This window comes from Aedes aegypti, chromosome 3 (genome assembly GCF_002204515.2).
Source record: "Aedes aegypti strain LVP_AGWG chromosome 3, AaegL5.0 Primary Assembly, whole genome shotgun sequence".
Taxonomy (NCBI): domain Eukaryota; kingdom Metazoa; phylum Arthropoda; class Insecta; order Diptera; family Culicidae; genus Aedes; species Aedes aegypti.
In genome coordinates this window covers 178769447-178789344 of record NC_035109.1, presented here as the reverse complement: position 1 = coordinate 178789344, position 19898 = coordinate 178769447, and the positions used below count along the sequence as shown (strand labels likewise).

Sequence of the window (19898 nt, the reverse complement as noted above, 5' to 3'; positions counted from 1 at the left end):
TTGCCAAACTATTTTGGACACAGTTTGGCTGTGGTATTGATGGAGATACCTTTCAAGTCGCTGATATATTGATTCCTTTAGTTTTTGGTGATCTACCGTATTTCTTAGACTTATTTTCGAAGCCTTTTCTTGACCACAACAGAAAGAAAGACACCATTGATCAATATTATAACTGCTGTGATTTTCTACCGAGTCGAGAAGAGTTTCACGGTTTGGAGCTCTTAGAATAGACTGAGTACACGTTGAAAAGCAAGAGGTCCATATTGAACCATATCAAAAGGTCCGGATTAGACCAACGCACTTTTTATGATGTTCTATCTTGTTGAGCACAAACAGTGCATAGACTTATCAAAACCATATGGTCAGATGAAAGCTTAGGCTTTGGACATTCCATTACAAAATATCACAGAAAGATTGAAGAATTATTGTCGCATAAAGAAGCTTGGAAATAATTCTAACAGACGGTACACTAGAGCACTAAAAAACAACAAACTTATATAAAAATCAAATGAAATTACTGAAAGGCGTCAAATTTATTGTGTTAGATCCAAGCCGGAAGACGAGTAGAAAAACGGTAAACACAATCTTCACAGTAGCGCCAGTATTGAGAAATGCTTGATGGTCCGAATTAAAACAGGGTCCGAATTGGACCAGGTTCCCCTATAATTTCGTCAATTATTGATTGTTTATGTGCTACATTTTAATTAACAACTTATAAATGGTATATTTTGAACATGTTTAATCCCTCTTTACGCTTTTATTGAGGAATTTTCAGTTAATATTAAATGTGAGGTGACATCCTATTAAATAAAGGTTTTCTTCCTAAAACGTTACGTATTTTATGGTTGATCCTTTATGTACATCAAATATGTACTTAAAATTAAAAATCTATGATTTATCAATCCTATTATTGTAATGGTTGACTTGCTGATGTTTATTGACGCGTGAAATTGGATGTGTCCCACTTGCCCCGTTTAGCGAGGTAACTGCGGCTAATGGCTCATTCTAAAACTTTCTTCCAAGGTTTTCACAATTTCGAAACTATTCGATCAGTTTCATGCACACACACTCAAATGTGTTGCCAAAATCTGATTGTGTTGTTGGATTTGTGAAATATTGGCACTATCGTTTTTTCGTTCCCACTTGCCCGCGATACCTTACCTCAGATCAGGCATGCCCAACCCTCAGCTTTGTGTTCTATGGGCACTTCCACAGTTAACTGAGAGCAAACTTTATCAAAGTTATCATTTTTGCATTTGGGGCTGTCCATTTATTACATAAGGCAAGATTTTTTGTATGAAAACAAAAACTTAATTCTATGGCACGTAAGAAATCTCCTTGGTAAGGCCTCCTTGGTCTCTTCTACTCCGTTTCACACAAATAGTTCTACATTGAATTTTTATATTTCGTCATCTTATTTAAGATCATATTGAATACCATTTTCAATTCTTCATCTCGATTTCTATGCAAGAAATGTAGAGATTGTTTGAAGATCCAAGAAATTATCTTTTTTTATAGTGAGATTTCACCATGGGAGTAGAGGGGGATATATAAGAAACATTATTATGTTTTACATTGAGGAGAGAACAGGTTTTATGTTTGGTAAAATTTTCTCACCTAATTATTGAACAGACCTTCAAGAAGAGAGAATTAACTATGTTTACCACAAAATACTCACCGGCTTTTCAGGCGATGACCTAGCATGCAGTTGATGTTTCCCGAAGCAATTCAAACTACTAGAAGAGTTATCCGGCGAAATATTGTTAAAGCCAGATTGCTTCGAAAAATGCTGATCTGTACATGTAGTTTTGGCTGCAATACCGCTCGATTTGTCGTCTTTCTTTTCGTGCCTGCTATTAGAAGGATTGCATTTCTGCTCATCGTTGGTATTTCTCAAATGTTGATTGTTATTGCTATCACTTTGCGCACTGACAGAGGATGCGTTCTTCTGTTCATTATCAACCGGTGAAGATGAACCTGGAAAATTACTCGGGTGGGTTTCTTCAATGGCACAGGCACTTGATTGCAAATTTGGCGTCACGTTACACTGCTTATATTTTACCGTGTGGAAATTTCGTTTTGCTTCCTCTTTGAAATTGTTTACTACCAATGTAGGCACTGAATCACTACCACTACACACACTGCTTAACTCGTCCGACGAGCATCCGTATCCGTAGTGGTTGCTGTTTTGCGAACTATCATAACCACTGGGACATAATCCATCCGAAGATCCGTCAAGTTTCGGTATCGATAGGTATTTATGATATTCACGATAATCTTCTTCATTGATCACTGTGATGGCATCGTCTCCAGTAGACGAGATATCCGAGGAATCGATGAATGTAAATTCCTCCAATTCGTTTGCAACCGGACTATCGTTGATGGGGTTTGAGTTCAAATTTTGAGCGCAATAACGACTGAGAGATTGCAGTCGAACTTCTGCGTTGGAACCTCGGGAAGATAGTTTCGGTGTGAGTTGGCAGATCACTACAGGAGAAGGGGGACCGTTACTTTCAGGACTGATTATATCGGAGGAAAACTTTCGATAAGGTTGTGATCGCACGACACTCGCGTGATTTATAACAGGAAGGGAACTTTTGCGTTGGTCATAAGCCCTCTCGTTCTCTGTAGTTGGGATGGTGTGATTCTTGGGAGAGAGTTTGTTTTGATGCTGTACGGCTGATCTATTAATACGGCGTTGATTGTTTTCTACGGAGCAACCGTTTGAATCACTGAAAGCTCGGACTCTCGTATGTTGGGGTGTGCCAGGCGGCGAGAAATCAAACGGAGATGATTCCGTTCGTGTCGTCGTCGTCTCGAAAGGTGACGAGGGCTTGTTGAATGAACCGGAGCACGACGGAATCGGTGAACAAGGTGGTGTTTGCTTCACGCGATCGTTGAATAACCACGACTCCGCAACTACAGTAGGTGGTGGTGGTAGCGGCAAAGGATATGGCGGTGACCTAGGCGACAACGACGAAGACGAGGACAAGTCGTCTGTACAAATCTCATCGCCTCTTGTGGTGGTATTTTTCCCGATATTATTTTTATTGTTAATTCCCGTTCGACCCACACTTGAATTCGGTCCAAAATACACACCATAAGTCGATGTGTTCCTTTTCTTAAAATTATTTATGTTCACATCTTTCAACCGTGGCTCTTTTGACTGAGGCTGTGCGTTTGTGAAATTTAAATTTAAATCATCGCCATCGTTTTTCTTCACACTGACTTCACTGCCGCCACGGCTTAATGGTTCTTTCGCACTGATGATCTCCGTCGAAGAAAAATCCCCATGTTTCTGAGCACTACTTTTCACGGCATCATATTCGCCACTAATGCCCGACGACCACTTTTCACTCAAATTTCGCGAATCACTACCATAACCGAAACCGTTTCGATGATTCCTACTGGTTCGATTCTCTTCAGCGTACGACGAAGACAACACTGTATCCTTGTGTTCACCTTTGTTGTTCACTATCTTCAGCTTTTTGCTGTCCGAGTACTTGTTACTCACTTTAACTAGATTATTATTTTTAGCATTTTTGTTGGAAGCGCTACTGAAATTGTTACTGGTGTAACAGCACACGCCCGATACCGACGCAGGAGAAGACTCTCGTTGCTGATTGTGTTTATCAACACCTGCAAAGGTGCTGCCGTTGGTATTATTGTTGCTGCAATTGTTCAATAAATCTGTAGTACTCTGCTGCAACTTTTCTCTGCTTCCTTGTTGTGTAGCAGTTTGCTTCTGAGGAGCTTGATGCAGCTGCCGATGAGTGGTGGATGACGAAGACGATGATGTTGATGTTGAGGGCGACGATTTTCTATTCTTAGCTGGAAAGATAGAAAACGAAAATTTGAATTTTCATCGTTTCGTGTGTTTGGCTGTTCGTTCGTATGATGTTAGTGGGTTGGTTGGTTGGTTGGTTGGGTGGTGAAAAATAAATACACGCAGATGTGATATTTTCCTGAATGCTACTACACCTACTCAGAGAACGATATAGACAAAAAAAAAACGGCGATGATTTCAGTTTGGCTTTTGGTTTAAGTCGTTCACACCGACGTATTCACTGGGTTTGTATGGGGGGTTAAGCGTTTATTCAAATTATAGTTTGTAACATCTGCACATAAAATCGTTAAACTAGTAATGTGCGTGAAATTTATTATTACAATAAATTCAACTTTTTTTTCTTCTTCTTCTGCTAGACATTACATCCAAACTGAGGCAGGTCCTGCTTCTTAGTTCTAAAGTTAATACCTCTAAAGGGCTTTCTTTTTCAAAGTTCATTTTCGCATTTTATATTGTGTGGTGGGATTCCACCAGAATCTTTATGAAGATATTTTGAAAATTCTATGTAAGAATGTATGAGTATACCAACCATAATTACCCAAAAAAAATCTGCTTAGGACTATTGCTAGTTTTAGTCACAATGACACCACACTCACGAGTACCGTGAGTTTCTGGGGGAGAATATACGAAGAATGAGTGAGCGAAAGAAATGAAAGGTTCGTGCAAGTCGTGCTACAGAGAAAGAATCTCTTTTTTTCTATTCGCTCGGTTCAATTCGCTATTTCTTAGCAAGCCACTGAACCGTTCAAGAGATCCGGTTCACTAAAATGAGCCATGTTACCTATTTCTTTACTGCTCAAGAATTCATAACAACTATATCCGATTTGCTGTGAAATTGCTGTCCAGATTTCTGTTTGAATCGTTTCCGAAATATCGGGATTTTGTTGGAATGTATCCTGGAACAGAATTAAGTTGTGTTTGATGAATTTGTGGCGTAGTGGACACACGCCCATAGGGTCAGTACAACAAAGGTGATGACTATGACAGCACAGCGGACAGTGGAAACCAGTAAGCTCTTTTGAGAAGTTTGGGAGAACAACAAGGCCGCTGGAAAGTATGGAATCGATTCGAACCTCGCCAGGACGGGCCCAGAGATTGAAATAACGATTGTCTCCCATCGTCTATCACCTATAGTGAGTTCGTGGAATATATTAATCGGTTTTCATCGATAGCTCCTTACATGAGAAGCTCAAATGATTGATTAAAGTAACAATGAACGGTGTTCAAAAATACCTGAAGATATTGGGTCAACATTCTCGTAAAGGACTATCGTGCCTGCTGTTCATTATTACACTAAAAGGTACCATGCAGAGAACCAGGCTCAACAGACTAGATAGACAAATTTTCGACCCACTCATACGATTTCGGTATACTTTGTATAAAAATCCGAAAATGGGCACAGATTTCTTGTGGGTCGAAAATGAGTGCTTTTCCCCTACGATTTTCACGAGATCCGGTCAGTTGGTTTGATTCGAAGTCATGTATATAATTGGGATACTATTTGAAACGGTGGCAGATTTGTTAACCCGTCTGGAACACGAAATAACCAAAGGTGGATTGGTGGTGTATGCGTCGAAAACTTGGTACATGCTGATAGGCAAAACCGAGCCAAAGACCGAGCACGACATGCCCGGAACAATTTTGCAACCTGAATCGCCCAAATATAATACACTCCCGTGCAAAAGTTTGGGTTCACCCCCTCAAAAACATACAAAAGTGTTCTGTCTATATCTCTGTGATTACACGTCCAATTGAAACTTTTTAAGCCGCATTCGAAAGGCAAAGAGTTATTCTTACTTCGTATGTATTTTTTTCAAAAATTTTTTTTTAATTTTGTATACAAAGTTTTTAATTAAAGCTGTTAGATTTTTCAAAAAACACCCTGAAAAATCATATCTAATTTCCTTAGCATTGGGTTGACCAAAATTTTAAATCAAAGTGTCATTAGAATCGTAATCTTATATTCTTTGAAAAGACCCCACGTAATTTTGGAGGGAAAATCTGGAAAGTATTCAAAATCAATGAAACAGTCAGTTAAGTCATCGTGCAAAAGTTTGGGTTCATTCCTCAGTATGATGCTAATTGTGCAAAAGTTTGGGTTCACCTGAGCCGCACGCATATAATTTTTATCAATATCTCTGCCATTTTTCAACCGATTTTAATAGTTTAAAGCTTTTTTGAGCGCAAATAATAGCGCGTACATGATTGGTTTGAGATTTCACAGATTTAAGTAAGTTCAGGTGAACCCAAACTTATGCACGGGAGTGTACGTAAATATACATTCTACCAGTACCATTCAAGTCACTGGGAAACAAACAACTAGCGAAATGTGAAGGAGAGGCTTCTGGACCCAGCGTTGCCAACCTTTCAGATTTGTCTGGAATATTCCAGATTTTTGAGGCCCCATTTTACAAAAATCTGGAAGATCCAGATAAAATGTGTAAGGGATTTGTAAATAATTTGTAAGGTTCTTCATGTAGGATATAGGAAATCCAGACTTTTCCAGACAAATTTTTAAAATCTTCCAGATTTTTGAAAAATTGACTTGGCATCTCTGTCTGGACCTATCAGTAACCGGCTAAGACACTGTGACGACGGCAGGAAGGCCGCTCCAGTGCAACGTGTGAGATGGTCGATGGTCCGGGACTAATCGAGGCCATGGATCATAATAGGGAGTGTTACGCAAAATAGCGTACTTTAAATTTTAAAACACTTCATGAACATCCCTTAGAAACTTATTCTGCCCAGCTATACCTATAGAAAATCATAGGACGTGCAAGGAGGAATATAATAGTCTACTTTAGTGTGGAGGTAGTTGATAAGCGGAATGAAAGCATTTCCTCTCAATATGTTACCGAAATTGTGAATAGATCCTATAAGTAAGAAATAATTATTCTAATTAACATGTTTTAGCTCTTTAGCTGATCAAAGATCATTTCAATGTGTTTTCTGCTGTAAGAGTCGGTGCAATATCCAACGCCTCCCGCAATAGGGAGTATCTCCCAAAAATGCAGGTAGCTGCAGAGCAACTCGATGTCATCATCGAGTTTGTTAAGAGCAAAGGCAATATCAGCAAAGACTTGAAAACAAATCTACTGAATTTGCAACAGTGGAGAGGCCAACCCCAAGCCTAAGGCCAAGAAAGTCAAGAAAAAGGAGCCACGGGATAACGCGAACCAGGCAGTGCATCCACAGAGACCACGGGCGCAAGGCAACAGCAACCCGTGTATACGAGTTGAAAAAAAGAATTAAAGGAGAAAACCGAAAACGGAGCCCAAGGAGAATGTTAAACCGAAAACAGGGAAACATGGGAATTTAGGCGAGGCTCTCGTTATCAAAATGAAGGAAGCGAAATACACCGAGATTCTGAAAGCGATGCGAGGCATGGAGAAGTTGTCGCCATTGGGCGCAGATGTGCGTAGCATGGACTAGGATTGGTGAAATGATTCTAGTCTTAAAGAAGGACGCCAAGCAAAAGGGTGCAGTCTATAAGCAACTGGCACAAGAAGTACTTGGCAACCCTAACTGCAGAAGCGACTCTCCAGTGTGAAAATCTGGACGTAGCCAGTAAGACCATCCACCTTAGAAAGGTGGCGACGATCAGGCTGCCGATTGCAGAGGCCAACAAAGCGAAGAACTTTGGCATACTCAAGGTAGGCTGGTCGGTTTGCCGGTTGAGCATACAACAGCCCCCTGAAGTTTGCTACAAGTGTTTTGAGAAGGGCCATAAGCCGTGGAATTGCAATAATCCCGGCGCCGATTGTAAGCGATTGTAAGCAAATCGCTAAGTGCCTAATATGTGTCGACAGAGCAGACAACGGACTCTTAACGGGCGGTTCTAAATGTCCGGGCACAAACGGAGTATCAAACCAGCCAAAACGGATGCAACACAGTTATATTTGATCCTCTGTGACGCAGTCTAGCAGCTGCTTTGGCAGTCAGTCTCGGACACGAAAACCGACGTGGTGCTACTATCGGACCCAAACCGCATACCAGCCAACAACGGGAACTAGGTGGCGGATTGGTCTAAATAGCAGCTAGTATAGAGACGACAGGACGATATCCAATCCCTGAAGTAGTCTCTATCCAAGTCTCTATCTCAAATGACGGTTTTGCGATAGCAAAAATAAAGGCGTATTCTATTGCAGTCGTTACGCGCCCACAAGGTGGTCGATTGAGGATTTTTTTTCACATGGGCGACAGGATGAGTGCAAAATCGATTATTGACGTGACGTTTTGTAGTTGCTATACTCATAGCGATCATCAATCGATTCGCTTTAGTATAATACCAGGGGGCGGAGTGCAGTGCGATGTAACTCGACCCATGTCCAAGGTTGGAAAACAGCGCGCTACGACGGCGAAGTATTCACCGAAGCCCTGAGGCATGAAAGGAATACTCTGGACCTAAACAGTGTAAAGCTAGTTGCTGTGATATCACAAGCGTGTGATGCTTCCATGCCGAGCAAAGCCCCTCCTAGAGAGAACAGGCCGCCGGTGTACTGAAAGTGCGAACCAAATGCAAATCATCTAGCAATCTGCCTTCGGGCTAGACGAAGAATGTAACGTGCAGCATTCAGAGAGGCAAATTTAGTTCTCAAAAAGGAAATCAAGAGTCGAAAACGGGCATGCTTTGATAGTCTATGCCAGAGTGCCAATTTGAGTCTGTGGGGTGACGCCTACAGAGTGGTAATGGTTAAGACCAAAGGTGCCATAGCACCCCAAGAGAAGTCGTCCGAGTTGCTGTAATCGATAATCGATGTACTTTTCCCATCATCCCACTTGCCCAAGGCCCTCAGCGGCGTATGCGGAAGATGAACGAGAAGAAGTAGCGACGGTGACGAACGGAAAGCTGGTAGAAGTCGTGAGATCATTCGCGTCAAACAAGGCACCGGGACCCGATTGTATCAATTGTACCAATTTGGGAAAACCACCAGGTGACCCGCCGGCGTATAGACCCATCTGTCTACTAGATACGACGGACTCTAGATATTGGATTCAGAAAAGGTAAATCTACTCTAGACGGTATCCAGTCAGTCGTTCAGACAGCTGAGGTAGCAATCGAGCATAAAAGGAGCGGCATCCATTACTGCGCGGTTGTCACTCTGGATGTGAAGAATGCGTTCAACAGCGCAAGCTGGGAAGCGATAGCCCATGCACTTCACCGCCTCAAGGTACCGGTGCAGTTGTGTAAGCTTCTAAAAAGCTATTTTGATGATAGGGTTCTACTGCATGACACAGAGGAGGGGCAGAAAAACGTTTGAATTACCGTGGAAGAACATCTAGTTTCAATCCTGGGCCCGATGTCGTACTGAGACTGCCCCTTACGACGGGTGTTAAGATTGTTGGCTTCACCAACGATATAACCCTAGTGGTCTATGGCAAATCGATGGAGGAAGTAGAGTTGACAGCAGCGCACTCTATCTCCATATTTGAGGAATGGATGAAGTCTAGGAAAACTAGGACTGGCCCGTCACAAGACTGAGCTGGTGGTTTCGGCTTGAACAACTGCCCGGTTCTCTAGATTAGTGCTTTAAACCCTATCGCCAAAACCTAATGCACGCCTAAGATTACCTCTGTATTATGAACGACATAATGGTATACGTATTTTACAAATACACTATAACGCAACACACAACCGAACCACCCTGTAAATTTTCCTCAATTGAGAGGCACGCGCATGGGGAAGCGCGCTCCTGTTCAATAAAATTTTTGGTTTTGCTTTGCGTCGACTTCGACATTGATCTCATTCAGATTTTCAGAAGGTTTTTCTTCGTTTTTCACCGCACACTCGCTCACACACAGAAAGTACCCATATGAATGTACATGAACTCACATCTCGCTTCGGGCGCTACTGTTTCGCTAAATACTACCGGATTTGTTTAGAGGTATTAATGACCGGTGGAAAAACATTGCCATTATAAACTGTTTGATTAATTACAGTTCCGACAACAGCTGGGAGGTCCGCTGGGGAATCAAAAGATATTCGATCTCTTTGTAATGTATTGATTTTGTTTATTTTTGAACTAATGTATGACAACGAAGATTCTTTTTTTGCACTTAATTTATTTATAAGGCTCATGCGCAAGCATTATAGAGCTGAGTTGACTGATACTTTTAAATAAAAAAAACATACACATTTAACATATTTGATAACAATCAATGGGTTTTGGACTACTGAAAAAGTCAGCAACCCAAAAATAAATATTAAAACCAAAAACAGAATTTATTTTTTGCAGGGGTCATTTTTAAGCATTATTTACCGATAAAACATACATATGATTATATTCGCCATTCACCAATGCCAGTAATTCAATCTAAGTGTAAGTAATATTATTTAGTTTTACGTGTTAGGAAAACAAGATTTTTTCGATACATGAATTACGATAAACCAAGATACTCACCCAAACTGTTCGGTACAGGCAAACGTGTTCGCACATACCCACTATTCCAAGGTGCTTCAATGCCATTTGTTCCGATGCAACAGCAGCTCTCATTGGAAGCTCGACTACTGTTACTGATAGTGCCTCCAGCGCTGAGAATGCTACTTCCGTTTGTATGCTGATCGTACGAATCAGACGAGATTCGGGATTGCTGCGTACTTTTGGCTTTTGCTAGGGAATTCCCGTTGTCATCATTGGATGCGGCATTCGCAAGATTTGGATTCGATAGCCGTACTCCGTAGCGTAACGTCCCAAGTTGAATGTAATCGCTCTCTGGTATTGCCCTAGAAGTATAAATATAGACAGAGAAAATCAGCCTCTATGCAACTTTTAAGCTGGCGGAGAGCTTCGAGTTTTTCGCTTGTATTGCGCCTGGCATATAGGCTATTTGATTTACATTCACACTTATTTGCTGTGAAGTAGGAAAATGAATCATGCTTTCATTCTGGTATACCTTCAAAACATGCTGCGTCTCCATATGTTGAAAGTACTATAGAGTAACGGTTGACCCTGAGAAGTGATTTTGCATATTTGTCTAATAATTTATTTCATAGGCCAAGCATGTAAATTAACATGACAAATTGTAAAGGAAAACTTTCTAAGCACAGCTAGTTAAGATTACCGACTGTGGTCAAATTTTACATGTTTACGAAAAATTGCGTCAAGATAAACTTTTTTAATAACTCCAAAAATCCGTTTAAAAATCAGACTGCTGCCGAAGATCTTACTAAACAGCATTTGAAGTTATCTTGAAATTTATTCATTCAGGAATTGCCGGAAAATTTGTCAATGAAGCCCATAAGAGATAATTCTACATATTCGGTAGGAATTCTTTCTAGGATTCATGTTCATTTTCCACTATATATTTTTCTTTTGTAACTCGAAATTCCCCATCGAGTCCTCAGCAACAAGATGTTTTTCTGCTTCCCAAAATGTTATTTGAAGTTTTATTTTGATTTCATCCGAGAATTTCATGAAACATCTACAGATAGGGATGGGAAAAGTACTGTAGCAAACATTTACCACCTCTACATTTACATGTTTCTACACGACCATCAAAACCAAAGCAAACCATGACCGTTCAAAACAAAAAAAAATGTCACGGCTCTTCAAAACTTCTTCTTCCCAAGGTTTTTCAAACCCGAATGCAAAATGACTCGCGCACAGTGGTGACACGATTTTTGCGGTTTTCGGGGTTTTGCGTTTTTGCTCGATAAAGGCAGCATGAAATTTAACTTGTTTATATGTATCGCAACGGAATAATTGTACTCTTGCTGTTAAAGCTAATAGATTTCAATTAGTTGAGAACACAAGCGAAATATTAGCGATTGAATTATTCAACATTTTTTTCAACCATTCGCCTTGGAATGGCTGCCCGAAAACGATCATAGTGGAGAGACAAAAACATTCAAGTAGTGTGTGAACCGTTTGCAGCGCATCGCCTGATGGTATTGATGCTGCTGCTGCTTTGTGTTTTAGTTGACTGGCAGAGTCGATGAACTGTGGTAAATTGTGGTCACAGTTCCCAAGCCTGCTCTCAAGATATGCTTTTAAAAATTGATCTTTATAACTATTTCGGGATTTTGCCTTTAATAAATCCACAAAGTCCTTTAAAAATTCATTTTCTCTGGAAATCCTTCATAAAAAGCCATCTGCAACTAATCAATAAATTTGTTGTGACTGTGGCAGATATTCCTAAAAAAATTCTCCTAAGGTTTTTTTTTTCAAAAATTTGCCTTCAGTAGTTTTAAGACATTATCCTAGCATTTTTTACAGAAATGCTGATTGGTATTCTACGAAGTTTGCAAAATAAGTCAGATAATTGTAAATTGTTTAGAAATTTTCATTCTATATTTTTCTAAGCAATCCTTCTCGGATTATTATTTGTATTATTCCAGGCATCACATAAAGAGATATTACAACGACTTCTGCTAGAATATTTCCAGGCATTTCTCTGGGGTTCTATTAGAAATTCTCCCTGGAGCGATTTAATAGATTTTTTACAACGTTCATCAACAATTTCTATAGAGATTTTCGAAATTTGGAAATTTACAAGAGTTTCAGAAATTTATCCAGAAATACATAAAGGATTATGTTTTGTTTTCCTACAGGTAATATAACAAAGTTCATCTAAAACATCGCTTCTTGGTTTCTCCAGCAATTATTCTTGTAATTTCCCTAAAATATTTTTTTCTCAGATATTTTTAAAATTTTGACACATAATTTCTGTCAAGTAGGGTAAGCGATCCAATAGTTGTGAGTGTTCCAATAGTTGCGGTAGTGCCATTATTAGCGATTTCGTTGAATTTGCCACATAATTGACACTGATAATCGACGTATTGGCTTGTTGATACAAAAAATACCTGAAAACATCGTTAAAATCGCTTCAAAATTGATGAAATACTACCAAAACTGATAAAATTTTTCTCGCTTGTACCAATAGTTGCGGTAAAGTGTTCCTAAAATGGAGGATCCCGTAAGAATTCAACGGATACCGCAACTATAGGAACACAAATTAAAAATATTCCGAAACTAAAGGAACAGTGGTTATTGCGATGAAATTTTTTTCTCATCAGGTAAAAGGGCGTTACTTTCCGTTACAGCAACAATAAGGACTGTTCATTTTATAATGTGGACACCTTGTACACGCAATATCTTTTTAATTTATTAATGGAATCGCAATCGGTTTTCTGCACATCGTTCGACTAATATTGCATAATATTGTGGTAATAAAAAAGCCACAAATATATTTATATTCCACAATAATAAGGCACAACGTTTAGGACACTCAATTGTTGGATGTTTTAAAAACAATGATTATTAGAAATCGGCTGGAAAATTCAACAATCTATATTTTATATTTTCAAAAAAGACATGCCTTCAAAAGCATCACCAATCTGAGGCCTGCTGAAAAATATCATGTTATTTTTAGAGCAACTATTTTCCAGATATTATAAAATCATTTATCACCATTTTTTTTTAGGTAAAACATTTGAAATTTAATTGGAACTGATATGAGTAGAATGTATAGATTTAAACTAGGTCCTGACGGAAGTACTAATATAGTATTAATATGGAAAATAACCTACGCTTCATAGAGTTGCCCCCACGTCACATTTAAATCACAATAGAAAAACAAATGCTTTTCATCCAGAAGATCTTCCAAAGCAGAATGACAATCATCAAAGTTGGGAGCACTGCTGTAATGAAATCGAATTTATTTTCCAAGAATTGTTTTCATAATGTGTTATTCTGAGATTACCCATCAAAATATTTGGAGAAAAATGCTAACAATTTGCTGTAGATTGATAAATATGCATTCAAGATTTTAAAAGTATGATATTTTTTAATGAAACGATCATAAAGAGGAAAATTAATAAGGGTATGCGGTATGGATTTTTTCCATGTCGATACGAAACGAAACGATACGCGGAATGTCTTGCGCGGATAATGACGAAACGAAACGATATTCAAAAATGCTTTGTGTAACTCGATACAAAATAAATATCTTACGGAATACACGTTTAAGTTGTTTTTTTGTTCTTGTCAAAAGCTGGAAACTTGACAACAGGCATTGAAAAACGTCTTTTTAAATCCTTTACCATATGGAAACCTTACACACTCAATCTGTTCGGTAAAAATAACTGGGTTTTGGAACTACCGAAAAAGTCAGTAAACTAAAAAAAATGTCAGAAATCGAAAAACTTTTCACTGAAATTTTGCAGAGAGCTTTCTTTCTATATCATATATCGATAAAAAATAAAACATGGTGAAATTTGCTTTTCAATTACGCGTGGCGACAGTTTTCATTTTACTGACTTCTTCGGTAGTTCCAAAACCCAGTAAAATTTTACCGACCTCAGTAATTTAATCTCAGTGTGTATTGTTGCTCAGCGGAATCCTTACATGTTTTGGTAAGACCTTTTCTGTTTGTTTGAAATCTTCTTAATAACTTTATAAGGTTTCATTTCAACATATCTGACACTCACACAAGGCAATGAGTGGGTTTAATTTAAATGTTACAATTAAGAAGTGGGTCGAAAAGCAGTTACAAACATTTAAAACAATGTGATGTTATGCTAATATCGAAAAGCAGTTACAAACATTTAAAACAATGTGATGTTATGCTAATATGCAATACCATAACACATGGAATAATGATATTCATTTATTTTTTGCTATACTTTATGCTTTGTGGCTTGAATGAATGTGATTGGGGACACAAGTCGATCAGTGATCATGAAAACACTAAACTGAGAAGCAGACTCTGTCCCAGATGGAACATAACGCCAGAAAGAGAAAGAAAAATAAGTAGAACAGAGGATTCACTGGAATATTTGCTTTAGTATTTGCTGGAGTATTGAATCAAATTAAATTTAAAAAAATCCATCGACACATACCTAAGAAATCAATCAAGATAAATTTAAAAGAACTGCAAAAGTAATAAACTCCAAGAGATATTGCGACAGCAACTTAGCCAGGATTGCCTTTTGGGGTTAATTTAGAAGTTCCTAATAAATTTTCTGGAAAAGCTTTGCATAAACTGTGAATTAATTCTTGGAGGGATCAAATCTGGATGAATGCAAACTTTTAGAGTAATCCTTGTAGAAAATACTGAAGGTATTTCTATTATTTTGTAGAGCAAATACTGGAGAAATGATCCTATTCCAAAATCTGTGAAAGACTTTCTGGAAGAATTAAGGATTGTTGATATTATCTCATTTTCAGATTCTTTGTTTAAAACTGACTACAAAATCACATTTTCACTAAATTTTGAGCCTCGAGAGTATTTTAAAAAATATTTGAAAATTTCAATTTTCCGTGGAAATATTTTAACAATTTGGCGAAACGGAACGAAATAGCAAAATACAAATTTCGCCTGTGCGAGTTCCGTGGAATTCCGCGGAATTTCGTTTCGAAGCGTATTTGACGGAATCATTCGGTATTTCGCATACCCTTAAAAATTAATGCCTAAGAATGCGATTCAGACTCGCAATTTCGCTCTCTTTTATACATATATAGTTTCTTTAATAATCTCAACCAAATTTTAACACGATTTTTACTTTAACTTTTTTGCTGGGAGTAAAATGATGGCGTTGGAGACGAACCAGCCACAGGCTGAAAGTCTCGATAATAAAGACAATAAAAGGATGGTATTTTAGCAAATTTGATCATGAAGGATAAATCACAAGAATGACTCAGTGTCAGAGAACGGTGGAATATTATTGATTTTTTTAAATCTCTGCTTTTAGTAGAATGATAAAAGATACCAACATACAATTTGTTCATGAAAATGAGAATTTTCATAATGCGAAAAATAATCCATAACTTTGACAAACAGTTTTTTCTTGGGAGTTTTTGGAAGAACTATTCAGTTCTTCAACCAAAAGCATTTTGCAAGATTTTATATTTCCATAACATTGTAAAGTAATAGTTGAACGATGCAAAGAAATCCGATTACGAATTTATGAAAAAAATTAAAAAGATATAGCAAAACCAAAGTGTCCACTTTATAAAATGAACAGTCCTTATATACATTTATTGCCCTTTTTGAATTTTAAGCGATTAAAAGAAGTTGAATCGTGCTTAGTACCTCCACTATTGGAACATTTACTCTATGCATTAGAAAATATACTTAAATCAAGAAAAAAAAAAACTATACGCGATTTCTTTTAATTTATTGTTGTAATTATAATTTATCTATGAATATTTCTTTCTGGATGTTCAGAAATTCATTTGCAGAATCCAAAAACAAATTCTCAAAATATTACTTCTTTTTTTCATGAATTTCTGCAAGGGATATTCTTAGAAATAATCCTAGATAAAACCTTCTAGGACTTCTTGAAATAATTTCTTAAATATTGAAACAAATCCTGGACTGTTGGATTGATTTTCCAGGAATACTTGGGAAAATAGTTTTTTTTTTTCAGAACTTCACTTAATGCTTCCTTCGGGTTTTATTTTATAACCACAATTTATCTATGAATATCTCCCAGATCATACCAAAAAAAATAATCTGCAGAATCCAAAGGAAATATATCAAGACAATAGTTTCATTATTTTTCATAAATTTATGCAAGTGTTATTCATAGAAAATTTCGTGAAATAATTTTTGAAGAATTTTAAGAAGAAATTCCTGAAAATACTTGTGGTAGAATTTTCAGCATTTTTTGGGAAAACTACGTTGAATCTATGGATACAATTCTGGAGAAATCTTCGAAATTATGCTCCAGGGAAAATGGAAAAGAACTTCTGAGAAATTAACTGTTAGGGGTTTCTAAAGAAACCCAAAGAGTAGCTCTCATATGAATATATGTAGGAACTTTGTTGATCTAGGAGTCAATATTGACTCTTAGAGTGATTAAGCTAATTATTAAGAAACTTTAGAAAGAATTTCTAAGACTGGGTGGTAGCAAGTTGTGCGCGAGAGTAGCTGTGTTTAAAATTTTCTGTCGCTTTTGAGGGATTCCACGGAGGCATGCAAGTCGATTCTGATCGACCATTTCAAAAATATCTGAAACTTTGCACAGTTTTTCAGTTCCATCTAAATCGTCATTTTCCGATATCAAATCTTCAAGTTGAGTCACGACTAACTTTTCAAAAGGGTGTATGTGAAAATGGTTCAAAAATATTCAAAAAGCTGCACAGCAAAAACGGTTCGTTCGATTGTTAGACAACTAAAGAAACAAAGTTAGACAACTAAATAAAGATTCCAAAAAAAAAATACACACAGTAAAAAAAAATTTTTTTTTGCATTAAAAAACATCATTTTTGACACAAAAACTCAAATATCTCAAAACCCTATCGGAATACCAACGTAATTTTTTTAGGGAAAACGGTCCATTATATTAGCTATCTACCATACAAATTTGGTGATGGTAAGCCAATAAACAAAAAAGTTATGACATTTCAAATATTTCACAAATTTGACACTTAGTGAATTTTTTTTTCATTGTTAATTTTTTTTAGGACCGCAGTTTGTTGCTGAATTTTTTGTTAAGGGTACCACATGAGGTTAACAAGTTGTTTTCATGATATTTTATTTAATTATTCATAACTATTATAGCATCTATTAGAAAGTTAGACGCGATCCAGTATTGTGATCTAAAGTCTTGATAGTGTCATATTTTTTATTGTACGTAACTGAAGAAAAATTCTCTCAATAGTGTTGAAACCTTTTGATAAAAGAAACCTATAAGAAATCTAATATTGAAGACAAAAGCTACAAAAAAAGTTTTCTATACAGGTATACGACTAGTTTACCTGCAAAAAGTTTACCTCGTAGAGAACAAGGCGGGTCTATACCCAGGTGATCTAGTATACGTAAAGCAGGTCGGTTTTCTCGGCGCTGGTTTTCTCCACAAAGTTAAAATCTGATTACACCTGGGTATAGACCCGCCTTGGTAGAGAATAGACTTTGTTAATCATATTTGGGAGAAAGCGAGTAACTTCAACAACATCAAAAACATGATAGGTACATACCATCAACATACTCACGAAAAAGCTAAAAATATACTACCACTATGGTTATAAAAGATTTAATTGTAAAATTTTTCTTCAGTCAAGCAAACGACACCAAACTAGTCAGTAAAAACTTAAAAGTGATTTTGTTTATTAAAATCTAACGAGCAACATGAGTAGTCGCTTTCTCAACTGTTGCAGGCCGTTTGCAGAAAAAAAGTGTTCGAAAGAGCTACGAAATCTCACCGAAAGCACCATAGATAAACTGAAAGCGGCTGGTTATGCTCCAATGTCTACATTGAATACAAATTTACGCATTTGTACGTCCTGCCGTTTAAACGTTGACAAACGGGCAATCTGTACATCATCGGTGGATCAGGTTGCAGGAAGTTCGAAAACAACAACAACTGAGGAATTACTAGATGCACCGACAACAACTGAGGAGTTACCAGAAGTACCAAGTGCAGATAGTCTTGCCACGGTACCATCAGCGACATCTGTTTCAACAAATCAATCAGAAGATGAGTGCATCCAGAAGGTCAACATCGAACGCTTCAACGAAGGGATAGCTGGAATAAAAGTGACTCCGATTAAATGGACGAAGATGGGTTACGTCAACTATCCCGAGAAAAAATACCGTGAAATCATCGAAGCTGTACGAAGAAACCTCTTCAAATTAGGACCTGAGGATGTGGAAAATACAGACTACGATGAGGTAATTATGAATATGAAGGAAAGGTTCTCGAATCTAGCCACGACAAGGAAAGAAAAATTATTGATTTTGTCGATGCTGCCAAGCTCGTGGTCTATTCAAGACGCCATTGATGAGTTCAAAACCAATAGAAATACAGCAAAAGAGGCAAAACAATTCAAAAATAACTATCTTGCAACCAAAAATGCTAGGTCGAGTACTTCATTAACAGATGAGACAAAAGAAAAAATAATTCAATATTTTGAAGACGATGAAGTAAGTAGAGCTATGCCTGGCCAAAAAGATTATGTATCTGTAAAAAAAAGATGGAAAGCGTCAAGCAATCCAAAAACGATTAATGATGACTACTTTGAAAGAAGCGTATACACGCTTCAAGGAAATTAACGAAAATATTAAGGTAGGTTTTTCCTCATTTGCAAGCCTTCGTCCAAGGCAATGCAAGCTTCTATAAAATTCAGGAACACATAATGTTTGTGTGTGCACAACACACGAAAATATTAACCTAATCTTACATAGTTTGAAAAGAATCAATTTATCAAAGGATATTAAAATGTTAACTGGTAATCTTTTGTGTGAAAATACAACATCAAATTGCTATCTACGATCTTGTTCGAATTGTCCAGATTCTTCATCATTGGAAAATACTTTATTCGCTGAGTTTGAAGAAAATTATATTGATAAGTTATCATTTGAGCAACGGGTGACCACGGATAGGTGTGACCTAGAAACTATTGTAAAACCTGTAGATGAGTTTGTGTCATTTTTTTGCTTGAAATTAGAAAGTTTAATTCCTCACGACTTCATTAAAACAGAGCAATCCCGCTTTTAAAAAAATACGAAAAATACATTACAAGATGGTGAATTTTTAGTCATTTGTGATTTTTCTGAAAACTATAGCTTTGTATTGCAAGATGAAGTGCAGTCCCATCACTGGAACGTACAACAAGCTACAATTCATCCATTCGTTATTTATTTCAATGGAAGTACGCAAATTTAACATTTTAGTTTTATTGTAATTTCCGAAGATTTAAGACACGACTCAGTATCTGTAAATTTGTTCATTGCCAAAATGATTAACTTTTTACGCGTTGATAAGGATAAAGAAATCAGAAAGATATATTTCATGTCTGATGGAGCAGCATCGCAGTACAAAAACCGTAAGAATTTTTCGAACCTATGTCAATTTAAATCAAAGTACGGAATTGATGCAGAATGGCATTTCTTTGCTACGTCACATGGTAAAGGTCCTTGTGATGCTATTGGAGGAACCATAAAGCGCATGGCCACAAGAGCAAGTTTAGCCAAAGAACGTGAGCATCCAATTAAAACTGCAAAAGAACTATTTGATTGGGCGAATCGCAGAAAAGGAGAAGATTTAACAAAATTATCATTTTTTTCTACTAAATGTGAAAATTGTGACATGTTTGAAATGTTATAA

At 37.3% G+C, this 19898-nt stretch overlaps 1 protein-coding gene across 1 annotated transcript in view; it reads right to left on the bottom strand.

The window, feature by feature from the left end:
* LOC5573569 overlaps positions 1-19898 on the bottom strand; it is a 313982-nt gene that overhangs the window by 115486 nt on the left and 178598 nt on the right. Inside the window, exons 5-6 of the mRNA XM_021851479.1 lie at positions 10249-10571; positions 1679-3831 (exon numbers count right to left, since the gene is read on the bottom strand). Of these exons, the coding sequence (XP_021707171.1) occupies positions 1679-3831; positions 10249-10571 (2476 nt within the window). The remainder of the gene's footprint in view (positions 1-1678; positions 3832-10248; positions 10572-19898) is intronic.